The 13943-nt window shown below is 37.7% G+C and overlaps 1 protein-coding gene across 12 annotated transcripts in view; it reads right to left on the bottom strand.

The window, feature by feature from the left end:
• SCMH1 (Scm polycomb group protein homolog 1) overlaps nucleotides 1–13943 on the bottom strand; it is a 194709-nt gene that overhangs the window by 94364 nt on the left and 86402 nt on the right. For 10 of the 12 annotated variants that reach the window (XM_082387950.1, XM_082387946.1, XM_082387952.1 and 7 more), the window contains one exon: nucleotides 2855–2943. In XM_082387950.1, the coding sequence (XP_082244076.1) occupies nucleotides 2855–2943 (89 nt within the window). Of the gene's footprint in view, nucleotides 1–2854; nucleotides 2944–9685; nucleotides 9732–13943 lie in introns of those variants that run through there. The other 2 variants (XM_082387947.1, XM_082387949.1) reach the window with 2 other exon arrangements.

Genomic DNA, 13943 nt, shown 5'->3' with positions numbered 1-13943 from the left:
AAATGATCACTTCTGTTAGTATAACTGGTTTATACAGTTATAGGCAATGGTTGATTAGTTTTACTCACATGTTAAACAATCTTTCTTCAGCAGTACTTTTTGCATCTCATTCTTACTTTCCAGGTTCAATTATCTTTTATTTATTTATTTATTTATTTATTTATTTATTTATTTATTTATTTATTTATTTATGGCTGCGCTGGGTCTTCGTTGCTGCGTGTGGGCTTTCTCTAGTTGAGTCGAGAGGGGGCTACTCTTCGTTGTGGTGCATGGGCTTCTCATTGTGGTGGCTTCTCTTGTTGTGAAGCACGGGCTCTAGGTGTGTGGGCTTCAGTAGTTGTGGCACGTGGGCTCAGTAGTTGTGGCACACTGGCTTAGTTGCTCCCCAGCATGTGGGATCTTCCCGGACCAGGGATTGAACCCATGTCCCCTGCATTGGCAGGCGGATTCTTAACCACTGTGCCACCAGGGAAGTCCCCAGTTATCTTCTTCCTGAAATATACTCTTCAATTGTTCTTTCAGCAGATATATTAGTATCTATTTGTATTAGTTTGCTGAAAATGTCTTGATTTTACATTCATTCTGAAATAACAGTATAATCAGATATAAAATTCTAGGTAGACAACTATTTTTTCTTAATCCTTTGAAGATATTATTCTATGTCTTTGGCTTGTACTGCTGCCGTCAAGAAATGTGCTGTCAGCCTAAATGTAATCCTTTTGAAGATTCAGTCCGCATGGACATGGAAGCTGCAGATACGGAGGGCTGACTGTACTATTCCATTTTATATAAGGGAGTTGAGTATGTGTGGATTTTCGTATTCAGGGGGTCCTGGAACCAGTCTCCCACAGGTGCAGAACCATCCCTCAGAGAGGATGACTGTATTCTGTGTGATTACTTTGCTCAGATCCTTTCTTTTGACTTTAGTTATACCATGATGTTTTAAGGTATATATTTGTCTTTATTACACATTCTGGAAAATTCTGTCATTATCTTTTCAAATATTGACTCTTCTTTATTCTTTCTAATTAATCTCTCTAGAGGTCACGTTCAGCATATACTGGACCTTCTAACGGTATTCTCTTTGTCTTTTCTCTCTAATATATTTTCCATATCTTTATCTCTCTGTACTGCACTCTGGGGAAAGTCCTTACACGTGTCTTTCAATTCATTCTTCTCTATCTAGATCTAAGTTGCTTATATACCTACCTAAGGTTTTAAAATTTTAATGGTTAAGGTTCATTTCTAGATATTCAATTTGTTGTTTTTTCAACTTTGCCTTTAAAAAAATAGAGGTTTGTACTTTTCTCATTTTTAAATTCCTTCTTTTCGTTCCTTACTCATTTTCAAATAATTTATAATCTCTATCTGATATTTCTATTATCTGAAAGTGCTTGAGGTTATAGTCTTACTGTTTGTTGTGTCTACTGAAGTCTCATCATGCAGGATTTGCTTTGTGAGTTTTGCGGGCTCTGTAATTATGAACTGAACTGAACTCATCTTCAGTGGTACTTCACTTTTGGGACTTCTATGACATCTGGGTTGAAAACAACCAAACCCTCTAGAGAGGTTTTGGGTTTGCTTCTGCCAGGCACTCAGAAATATCCCATACAATTTTGGAGTTCTGAAACAACACAGGCACTATATCTGAACCCTGGACTTCCATGGGGAAAGACTGTCTTATCAGAAGAGATGACTTACTTCCTACCCCTACCCATGGCCCAGGCAGAGACTCTTCCTCATCAATGCAATAGTCTTTTCACTAAGGAGCAAACATTCGAGGGATCCAATCTGATTTTTTATGTGGCAGTCCCAGGTACATTTTTCTGCCTTGCATGGGCCCAAGGCCTCAACTTCTATCCTACTGTGGTTGTTAAAAGACAAGGTCCTTGGAAAGTAAGACTGGCAAAGCCCCTTACGGCACCCGTAGGTTCAGTACACCTAACACTCTGGTTTTCCTTCCTCATTTTGGCCTTGGAGTTATCTTACTTTCTAGTAAGGTCAGCAAAGCCTTTAAAAGAATACTTGTTGGCCCCTTCCCCCCCCATCATTTTTAGGTATTCTGCAGTGGAAGGGTTTCAAGTTGTCCAGTATACTGTATTCTGGGAACCAGGGTACTCTCAGGGTTTAGACTTAAATGGCAACATAGGCAACCCTAATTCAGTCCCCTTTATAGTAACTTTAACCTCATTAAAGATCAACTAAGAGCAGAATGATTGCTTCATCCCTCGAGAAATCAGGAAGAATGAATACAGGTTCTGGATCCCTGTTTCACCACTTACTAGTCATGCGACCTTGGGCAAGTTCCTTATTCAAAAGTATTTGTTTCCTTAACTACTAAATCGGAATAATAATTCTTGCTTCATAAAGTTAACTGTGGGTATTTAAATGAGATAGCGTAGATAAACTCCAAACATACTGTAGGCACTCAAAAAATAGTCTCCTTCCTTTCTCTCTGTTTAGAATATGGACCTTATGGAACTGCATGATCTATAATAAGAATAGCTCCTTTAGATTTATACTATACTTTACATGTTTTACTAATAAAAAAAAATGTTTAACTTCTTAAAACCCTATGAGGTAGACAGAATCCCACTTAACAGATGAGGTCAAAACTTACTATTGGCAGAGCTAGGACCCAAAACCCAGAAATCCTAATTTACCAGTCTAATATTTCTCTGGGGATAATTGCGGCTTTGTAAGGTACTTAAAAAATCCTTCTGCTGAACTAGTTTCTGAGAAGGCATCCTCAGGCCACATATATAATGTAGACATCAGAGGCTCAGTAATTGAAAGAATGTAAGCATTTGACCTTAAGCAATTTGGAGCTGGTGATAGCTGAGGGACACCGTACCTTGTGAAAAATCCTGATGGGAGCCATCTCTGCTCCATTTAGCGTCTTCAAAAGGAACATGGGCCAAGAGGAAGCATTCAGCCGAAATCCTGCAGCAAACATAATGGGCAACAGATAAAAAAATATGTCTCAAAGGGAATTGCTATATCAAGTTTTCCCTTTGGAATCCAGCTACGCCTGCCACAACCTATGCTGTGATAGTTATAGAATCACAGATGGTTAGGGAAGGACTTAAAGGTTAAGTAGAAGAAATGCCTCATTAGACAGATGAGGAAATGAGGCATATAAGAGGGAATGTAACTTGCCCAAGGTAATGTTGCAAAGTAAGTAGTGGAGTAAAGTCCCCAACCAAGTTTCCTGAAGCCAAAACAAGTATTACACAACAAATATCATGCCTAAAAAGCTTCCTTGAAAAATACAAAATAGATTTGTGATAGGAATAACAAACACTTAGAAATGATCTAGACAGTAGAGTGTGAACGGGGATATAATAATCTCTTAAGAAGAAACCAGATATGTCTGATAAATCCAACATACAAGTAAATCTTTTTCGTTTATCTCAATGTAAACATACTCTCACTTTTGCTCTCACTTTCTCTTTCTCGCTCTCTCTGTCTCTCTTTCCCACTCTCTCTCACACATACACAGAGTACAAAACACTTTTTGATATTCATTTTTACTTAACGAAGGATCAGGCATTGAGGAAAATAGAAGGGATCATCTTATCCAAAAAAACTCATTTTCCAAAAGAGTGAAAAGAAGCCTAGGGATGTTAATTGTCCATTGTCATTCTGCAATGACCAGTCAGTAAGAATATACCATTTAATTAACAAACTGTAAAAATAAGATCATTATCATAGTTAAGTCTTCCAATTAGAGCTCCAAGTGCTTCCTTCAATTTGGCTTCAACCCTCTGTCCTGAGATACCAAAATCTAGTGCTTTCTGATAGTCTCCCAATCTACCTCAGCTTTCCCATTCCTGACAAAGAACAGATAGGCTGAACCAAAGCTGCAGAGAAATGGCAACAACAACAGTATCTGATGTTACTGAGTACTTCACTGTGTGCTAGATACCGTGCCAGGCACTTTCTACCGACTATCTAATTTAATCCTCAAGACAACCCAGTAGGGGAGAAATTATCTTCATTTTATAGATGAGGAAAGAGGTATAAAGTAAACTGCTTAAGATTTCAAAGTGAGCAAATGACAAAGATAGGATTGAAACCCAGGCAATCTGACTGTTGAGCCCACACTCTTTACTACACTAAACTATCAATGTGCATGTGAAATAAAAAAGGAAGAATCAGCTTTTGGGATAAAGTATTAGTTAAGAACTATAATTAAATTGAAGGGGAGGATGTGAGAAGAGAGAAGAAAATAGAAATAAGAGAGGTACCACCCCCACATGACTTAAACTTTTAGTCTCAAAGCTGGCTAGGCTACCAAGTGAGGTTTCCCAGGGTCAGGAGACTTCTTGGGATAGCTCATTCATAAACAATGGAGATAGCAATTCACACATTCCTGTCAAACTGCTACCACTTCTTTTTTGCTTGTCTAGTTCTTTTTCCTTCTGCAAAAAAATCCCAAAAGACAAAAAAACCCTAATTTTATGTGATTTGGTGGGGATGTCTACACTGGGCTCTACCTACCTGGCCATGGAATGCAAAATAATGCCATTTAGAAGCATCAGATTCCCCTAGACCAAAAGTGTATATGTATGTATGTCCCAAGTTGGATCAACTGTTTTCTGATATGATATGCACGTTGGAGAGAGCTTTTCTTTCTCTGAGATCATGGTTATAAGGAAGTTTGTAGATTTGGCACTGCTAAATGGAGAACATAACTGAGAATAAAGCCAATGTAGAGCAGGAGATGGAGACACGAGAGTGTTTAAAACCCTGTGCCCAGACACACTCAGCACCAGGTCTTGGGCTTCGCAGTTACACGAGTCACTAATTCCTGCCTCCTCCTATTGCCCTCCTCTAACCTGGTCTGGGTTGGGGTTTTACACTCCAAAAGAGTCTTGACTACTACTCTTCCTTTGACCACGGTACAAACAAACAGACAAACAAATTTCTCCAGAAATTCAGGTCTGGTTTGTGTGTGAGGAAAACAACTCTCTTTAGGTCAGGGAAGGGTTGAAGCAAGCCAAACCTAGTGCAAATTTGCCATGAATGATTCACTACACCTACGGATAAGGCAAAGCAGTTCTAGAGAAATGCTCCCTCCACCTTCGTATAAGAGAGGAGTGGGGAGGAATGACTGCACAATTAGAAAATTCTGATTCATGCCCTCAGTTCCCAACGAGAGTGCCTCATCATGTAATTCCCAATTCAATTCTTTAGAAGTGGGTTACTGAGAGGCTTCTATCTCATCTGGTACTTGAGTGAAAAAGAAATCCTCTCAGCTCTGGAAACCCTTATAATAATATTATAATAGTTAATATGTATTGAATGCTTATCATGTATTAAATACTTTACAGGCACTTTCTCACAGGATATTTCAAATAATGCCATGAGGTGTGCACTATCATTATCCCTAGTTTGCAGATGATGAAAGAGAAACTCAGGAGAAGTAGCTTGTCCAAGGTAGTAAGTGGTAGAAACAGATTCCACTACATGACAGTCTTACTCCAAACCTCATGGTTCTTAACTACCTTTCACTATATCCTAGCAAGTTTCTTCAACAGTAGAAGGGCAAAGTAGAAATGTTGTCAACCCAAGGAATTACTGAGTACCTTATTCCCCTACCAAATTCAGATGTATTCACAATCTGTCTTGGGGAGTCACAGATAGAATGTTTAAACATTGAAAGGGATTTCAGAGGCCATACAGTATGAAGGTTTTATATTGTAGATGACAAAACTGAAGTCCAGAGAGGCTAAGAAACTTGTTCATGATCACATAAGTTGTTCCTGTAGTCAGGCTGGAGTCCCAGGACTTTCCATCTGATTCTCTTTCACTACGCTATGCTGCCTCCGTAAGAAAACATTTATTATGCTCATATTATTTGCCAGCCTCCCTGTGCTAAGCACTTTTAAGTGGGTTATCTCATTTAATCACTTCTACAACTCTGTGAATTTGATACGAGAAAAGTAGCACTGGTTTTGGAGCCAGGCTCCCTAGATTCAAATCTAGCTCTGCTACTTACCTGGTGTGTGATGTTTGGCAAATTATAAGACCTCTCTCTGGCTTTCGTTTCCTCAACAATAAAATGGGTAAGAAGAGTAACTACTTCAATGGGTTGTTCTAAGGGTTAAAATAGGTTAATACATGCGAAGCACTTAAAACGATGCCTGGTATATGATAAGTGTTAAATGAATGCTGGCTTTTATTTTGATTATTATAGATGAAAAGACTGAGATTAGAGAAATTAAGTAAAATATCCAAGGTCGCTAAGCTAGTAAATAGCAGAGGCAGGATTTAAACCGAAGTCCTCTGTCTCCAGAGCATTCATTATTAATCAGCACATTAATGTCTTCAAATACAAATATTTAATTACGCAGTTCTACTATGCTGTCTCTCTTGGTAAAAGAAATGGAGTTGTAAATTTGTGCAAAAAGGAAGAGAAGAGTAAAAACAATAATTTGAGGGTCTCCTCAAATTAAACAATGGCTTGCAAGGAAAAGGCCAGGTGGGTAAGAAATCCTAACCTCGAAAGTGGGAGTACCTCAGTGTCTGGCCACTGGTTCTCTCTTCTTGGTCCCCACTCTTTTCCCATCAACGATGACTGCCAATTTACATCTCTAACCCAAACCTTTGTCCTGAGTTTCATGCTCATATTTTCAACTGCCTTATTCTATAACTCTACTTGGATGCCAAAAGATCTCAAAATCTAAAACAGAACTCTTGATTTTACTACCCCCTTTCCTCCAGTCATCTCATCTCAGTTAATGTAACCACTTATTTAAACCCAAGTGCTGAGACCAAAAAGCCTAGGAGTCACTCTTCGTTCCTCCCTTTCTATTGTCTTTCAAATACAATTAATCAGCAAGTGTTGATGGTTCTTACATCTAATATACTCTAAACAGAACCATTCCTTACCATTCTATATTTCTCCCCACTAACACCCTAATCTAAGCGACAGTCAAACTTTGCCCAGACTACTAAAACAGCCTTCTAACCCTTCTCTCTGCTTCTACTTTTGCCTCCCTACTGTCTAGTCTCCACACAGCAACCAGAATGATATGGTTATGTTTTTAAAACTATAAATCAGATCACATCACTCTTACGCTTACATCCTATAACACAAAATAAATCTAGAGTTTTTATGTATTTAACAAAACTTACATGATCCGGAACTTGCTTACTTCTTATAACTCATCTCCTGCCACTCCCCTGCCCTTCATTCACTGGTCTTTGTTTCCCAAGCACACCAAGCTGTGTCCCTCTGCCTCAAGCACCCTTCACTTTTCTCAAATCTTTGATAGTTCTTTGCTAAAATATCACCTCCTCAGAGAGGCATTCCTAGACTACCCTACCTAAAATAGCCTCCTAGATCCTGCTCCCTTCTTATCATCCTTACCTTTTATCACTGCCTAAATTTTCTTTCTTTTTTCCATATAATGTGTATGTCTTTTCCAACCAGAATATGAGCTCCATGAGAGTTTTACTGAACAAAAGAAAAATCTCCACTTATTAAATGGGTGCCAGGAATTGATAAATGCTTTATCATGTTACCCCATTTAATCCTCAACCATGTGTGGCAAAGTTTATTAATGATGTGGCAGGTGAGGCAACTGAAATTCACGGTTAAAAGTCAAGGTAGGGGCTTCCCTGGTGGCGCAGGGGTTGAGAGTCTGCCTGCCAATGCAGGGGACGTGGGTTCGAGCCCTGGTCTGGGAAGATCCCACATGCCGCGGAGCAACTGGGCCCGTGAGCCACAATTACTGAGCCTGCGCGTCTGGAGCCTGTGCTCCACAACAAGAGAGGCCGCTAATGAGAGGCCTGCGCACCGCGATGAAGAGTGGCCCCCACTTGCCACAACTAGAGAAAGCCCTCGCACAGAAACGAAGACCCAACACAGCCATAAATAAAATATGGAAATAAATAAAAATTAAAAAAAAAAAAAAAAGTCAAGGTAAAGCAACTTACCATTGGCCACACAACTAAACTAGTAAGTGGCTGGGCTAATATTAGAAAGCCAGGTCTCCAATTCTAAACCCAGGCATGCTGCAAGTGTTCTGTGCTTAGCTAAGATTTCTTTTTAAAATATTTATAAACAACCAGTCACAAAGATCTTTCATATGCTCCTAAGACTGTGGGACTACTGAATAGGTTAGGGTTCATTTGTTTGAACTAACAGTGATCTGAGCAAGCTCTGAACTGCAATGTAGATCAGCAGGTCTAGAATCTAATCATAGTTCATGCCCTCTGGTGGCAGGTAACAGAACAGCACTCATACCAGGAAGCACATGAATGGGCCCTACTCCTTACCCCGCCATTGTCCTATATAGTAATTCCAAGCTTTATGAAGTTATTCGACTCTATGGCTGTCAAGATGATTCCCAAATCATTCTCTCCTCCCAGAGGAGCTTTACATACATGTACACATACAAATACATGTACAGAAACATGCCACCAATTCACTGTACAACTTTGGACAACTAACTTCCCTTTCCCTATTTCTGTATTTGTCAGATGATGACACTGAACTAAAGCAGTGCTTCCAAACTGAGGTTGGGTGGGCTATCTAAATTTTACCCCAAGAGTGAGAGAAACGAGAACTGGAAGAGAGGTGCTGAACAAACTGTCTTCTCTGAGGAAGAAGTGAATGTTCAGTCAGGTTGTATTTGGGGAGGACTGTTAGAATTCCTTTTGCTTCCGCCAGGATGCTGTCACCACTTCAATGCTCCACTCTTATATACACACTCAAACACAAGTTAATTCAGATTTATTTAATTGGGGGTGGGGTTATGACTAGTCTTGAGATAGGTGTACGTATAGATGGGTCTGGCGTTACTCAATGTCAGGGGTCTTGCAGAGAAGAGAGTTTGGTGAATATTTTTAAAATTACCTTTGTAAAATGAGTATTTAAGATACCATAGTTAAAGTTACTTCTCTCTAAAATTTCATCCCCCCTGCCAAATTTCTATAAACAGAGTTCAAATTTCCATAACCATAAATGAGATACGCATCTTTTAAAATCCCCCTTTTTACTGACAGGCCCTGGAAGCTATTTAGCATAAGAGAAGACTGATCAGTGTCAGCAACATAAGAGGGTTCCTTTCAAGTCAATGTCCCACATAGACATCAGAGCATGTGACTAAGTTTGCTGAGCAGGCAGTTCGTACTGGGATCCTGACACACTTGACTAGAGGCCTCAGCAGAGGCCAGCTCTGCTCTAGCCTAGGGACTCTCAAACTTGGACACTGAAATCCCCTGGGGAGTATTAAAAAACGCATCATCCCACTCCCAGAAATTCAGATTTAATTGATCTGAGGTAAGGCCTAGGCACTGAAATTTTTGAGAGCTCCCTAGGTGATTTTAACTGGCAGCCATGTTGGAGAATTAGTGATCCAGACAGCCCTGTTTAGAAGAAATAACCTCAGTCTAAGTATAGAATGGACCAGTAAAACAAGGGGATGTGAGGAAAAGGTTGACATCACCTGAGAATCATTCTACCTTTTCACCTTTTTTCCCTGGAGGACTCTGCAAAGCAGTAACCAATGTTCCTATGTGAACAGAACACACACACATACACACACACACAAACCACACAAGATTTTAATGGAGAAGAATGCTCTTTAGAGCAATGCTTCCCAAATATAGACCAACTGTGTTAGAGTCTCGGGAGAGCCATTTTACCATGCAGAATCCCAAGCCCCATTACCTAGAAATTCTGATTCAGCAACTCTGGGGAGAAGTCCAGAGGAGGCCTGGGGAACATGAACACACACACATATATATGTATAATTATATACATAAATTATTTAAAACTTTTTATCTTGAAAAATTTTAAACCCAGAGAAAAGTAGCAAAAAACAATACAAGAACAAACTATGTACCCTTCACCTAAATTCAGCAACTAATAACACTTCACCACAATTGCTTTCCATCTATCTACACACACTTTTTCCTCTGAACTATGTGAAAGTTAGAGACATCATGATATAGACTTCACCTCTACATACGTCAAGACATTTGTCCTGAGAACAAGGACATTCTCCTTTAGAACTGCACTATTATCATATCCAATACATTTAAATAAAAATATCTTCAACTGTCCCCGAATCTTTATAGGTGTTTAATTTTTAAAATACATCACGGATGACATATTGCATTTGGTTGTCAAGTTTCTTTAGTCTCCTTTAATCTAGGATAGTCCAGTTGCCTTTTGTTTTTCATGAAATTGTTACTTTTGAAGAGGCTGGCCTGTTTTATAGAACGTCCCACAATTTGGATGTTTTCTGATTGTTTCCTTATGATTACATTCATGCTAAACAGTTTTGACAAAGACACTACACAAGGGATGTTGAGTACTTCTCATTTCATTGCTTCAAGCGGTACATAATGTCAGTTTGTCTAATTATTAATGATACTGAATTTGATCACTTATTAAGGAATGACTGAAAGATTTCTTCATTGTAATTTCCCCTTGTAATTAATAGATAATCAGTGGGGAGAAACTTTGAGAATGTGTGAATATCCTATTCTCCAATAAGCTTTTTTTTTTCTTTGTTTTAGCATTCATTGATTATCCTGGTCTGAATCCATCAAAATGGTGGTTGCCAAAATGATAATTTTCTATCATTCTTTATATTTGTTAGCTGATATTCTGTAAAGAAGAACTTTCTCTGCAACTTTAATTTTTTTCCTTGTGTATCACTAGGGACCCATGAGGCTATTACTATTGTTCTTCTATTTTTATTATTCTCTTTGATGGTCATATTTTTCCAATTTTGGCTAGTCAGAGTCCCTTTAAACTGGCTCCTGTATCCTTCTGATATGTACCCATCATTCTTTGAGACTTCTTTGCTTTCTGGCAAAATAAGATCTTCCAGATTCACCTTACGTTTTCTCTGTTGCTCTGTCTTGGAATCAGCCATTGCTCCAAGAAGCCATGATTCCTTTTAGTGGAGAATGGGATTTAGAAATCAAATCAAGGTGCTCCCATTGCTACTGAGGAGTCATTGTTTCCAGGCCTTTTCAATAGAGCATGGAATATATACATACATATACATACACATGTATTATCTTAGAATATATACATATACATACGTATATATTCTAAGTGAATAAGTATTATATTAATATATATTTATGTATATTTTAATACATATTAATATATACTTATATACCTATTTTAAGTTAAGAGTTCAAAACAAACCTCCAATTCAAATCCTACACTGCAAGGGTTCTTCTTCATCTTTTCCATCCCATACTTGTATCTTATTTACTCATTTGCTCTATCTTCAATACATGCAAAATAGTTTCAGATTATTAGGGTGAAACCACTAACATTATTAAGAAAAAGTCAGAATTTCTTTGCAGTTCCATTTTCCTTTGAAATATGTCCCATTGAGGGTGTACTGTGAAGGTTCTGTGTCCAAGTTGTTTGAACTCTTTCTTCAATGTGGTTATGATATCTACTTGATACAGAGTTCAGTTTGTTTCTGTTTATAGTCAATTTTAGGATATGGTTTGTTCATCTTTTTTTTTTTTGGTTTAATTTTATGTATTAAGTAAGACATTTATATAATTCAAAAGTCAAAAGAATATAAAAGGGTATTTTTAGAGAAGTCTCACTCTCATTTCTATGCTTTCCACCCTATTCCCAGACACTCCCAATAGGTGACCTTTTCATTATTTTCTGGTTTTAACAGTCCTGTGTTTCTTTTTATAAAACTAAGTATACAAAATATATGTAAGTTCATGTACATTATATATATGTGCATGTGTGTGTATACATGTGTATTTCCCCTTCTTTCTCAAAAGTAAATGGCATTAAGTACATTCACATCAATGTGTAACCATTACCACCATCCATCTCCAGAACTTTTTCATCTTCCCCAAATGAAACTCTGACCATTAAACAGTAACTCCCCATTCCCCTCTCCCCTTTCCCAGCTCCTTGCAACCGCCATTCTATTTCCTGTCGCTATGAATTTGCCTATATTCGGTACCTTGTATAAGTGGAATCATACAGCATTTGTCATTTTGTGACTGGCTTATTTCATTTATAATAGCATAATATCTTTAAGATTCATCCACATTGTAGCATGTGTCAGAATCTCCTTACTTTTTAAAGCTGAATAATATTCCACTGTGTGTATATATACCACATTTTATTTATCCATTCTTCTGTCAATAGACACTTGGGTTGTTTTGACCTTTTGGATATTGTGAATAATGCTGCTAAATATAGGTATACCAATATCTCCTTTAGTCCCTGCTTTCTATTCTTTTGCCTATCTACCCCAAAGTGGAATTGCTAGATCACATGTAATTCTATTTTTAACTTCTTTGAGGAAACATATTGTTTTCCATAGTGGCTGTACCATTTTACATTCCCAATACACAACAATACACATGGTTCCAATTTCTCCACATCCTCACCAACACTTGTTATTTTCTATTTATTTGATAATAGCCATCCTAATGGGTGTGAAGTATTATCTCATTGTGGTTTTGATTTGTATTTCCCTAAATGATTACTGATGCTGAGCATTTTTTCATGTGCTTACTGGCCACATGTATATCTTCTTTAGAGAAATGTCTATTCAAGTCCTTTGCCTATTTTTTAATCAGGTTATTTATTTGCTGTTGTTGAGCTGAAGGAGTTTTTAAAAATATATTCTGGATATTAACCCCTTACCAGATATATGATTCGCAAATATTTTCTCCCATTCCACGAGTTCCCTTTTCACTCTGTTAAAAGTACCCTTTGATAAACAAAATTTTAAATTTTGATGCAGTCAAATTTAACTATTTTTTTCTTTTGTTGCCTGTGCTTTTGGTGTCATATCCAAAAATCATTGCCAATTCCAATGTCATGAAGCTTTTCCCCTATGTTTTCTTCTAAGAGTTTTACAGTTTTAGCTCCTACATTTAGGTTTTTGATCCATTTTGAGTTAGTTATTGTATAATGGTGTAAGGTAAAGGTCTAACTTCATTCTTTTGCATGTGGATATCCAGTTTTCCCAATACTATTTGTTGAATCGGACATGTGATTTTGAAAAAATAATAGCTTTAGTGAGATGTAACTCAATTTATACTTTTAAATGTCCGATTCAGTGGTTTTTAGAGTTATGAAACATCATTCTATCTAATTTTAGAACATTTTCATCACTCCTCCAAAAAGAAAACCCATATCTATTAGCTGCCACCCCCCATTGTCCCTTCATCCCAATCCCTGGAAACCACTAACCTACTCTCTGCCCTTTTGGATTTGCCTATTTTCTCCCATCGTGTGGGCTGTCTTTTCACTTTCCTGATAGTGTGTTTGAAAGCACAAAAGCTTTTAATTTTGAAGTCCATCTATCTAGTTTTTCTTCTGTTGTTTGTGCTTTTGGTGCCATATCTAAGAAACCACCGTCTAATCCAAGGTCATGAAGATTTACTCCCATGTTTTCTTCTAAGAGTTTTATAGCCTTAGCTCTTACATTTAGGTCTATTATCCACTTGGAGTCAATTTTTGTATATGGTGTGGAGGTGGGGTCCAACTTCATTCTTTTGTATGTAGATATCCAGTTGTCCCTGTGCCAGCTGTTGAAAACCCCTACTGAATTATCTTGGCACCCTTGTTGAAAATCAACCGAGCATAAATGTATGGGTTTATTTCTGCACTCTCAAATCTAATCCTCTTATCTATAAGTCTATGTTCAATTTATGCCAGTACCACAATGTCTTGAGTACTGTTGCTTTGTAGTAAGTTTTGAAATCGAGAAATGTTGAGTCCTCAGTAGTGTGTTGATTTTTGCTGAAGTTCATATGACTTTCTTCCTTAGCTATTTTAATATGGCGAAGTCCATTAATGATATTTCTGAAGTTAAATATTCTTTTCATTCCCAGAAAAAAAAAGCTACTTTGTCTTGATGAATTATTGTTGTAAATATGTTGAACTCTAATTCCTAGTATTTTATTTAGGT

The sequence above is a fragment of the Balaenoptera borealis genome (assembly GCF_965194805.1).
Source record: "Balaenoptera borealis genome assembly, chromosome: 1".
Taxonomy (NCBI): Eukaryota; Metazoa; Chordata; class Mammalia; order Artiodactyla; family Balaenopteridae; genus Balaenoptera; species Balaenoptera borealis.
The sequence above is the reverse complement of the archived record's forward strand: the minus strand, read 5'-3'. Positions and strand labels throughout refer to the sequence as shown.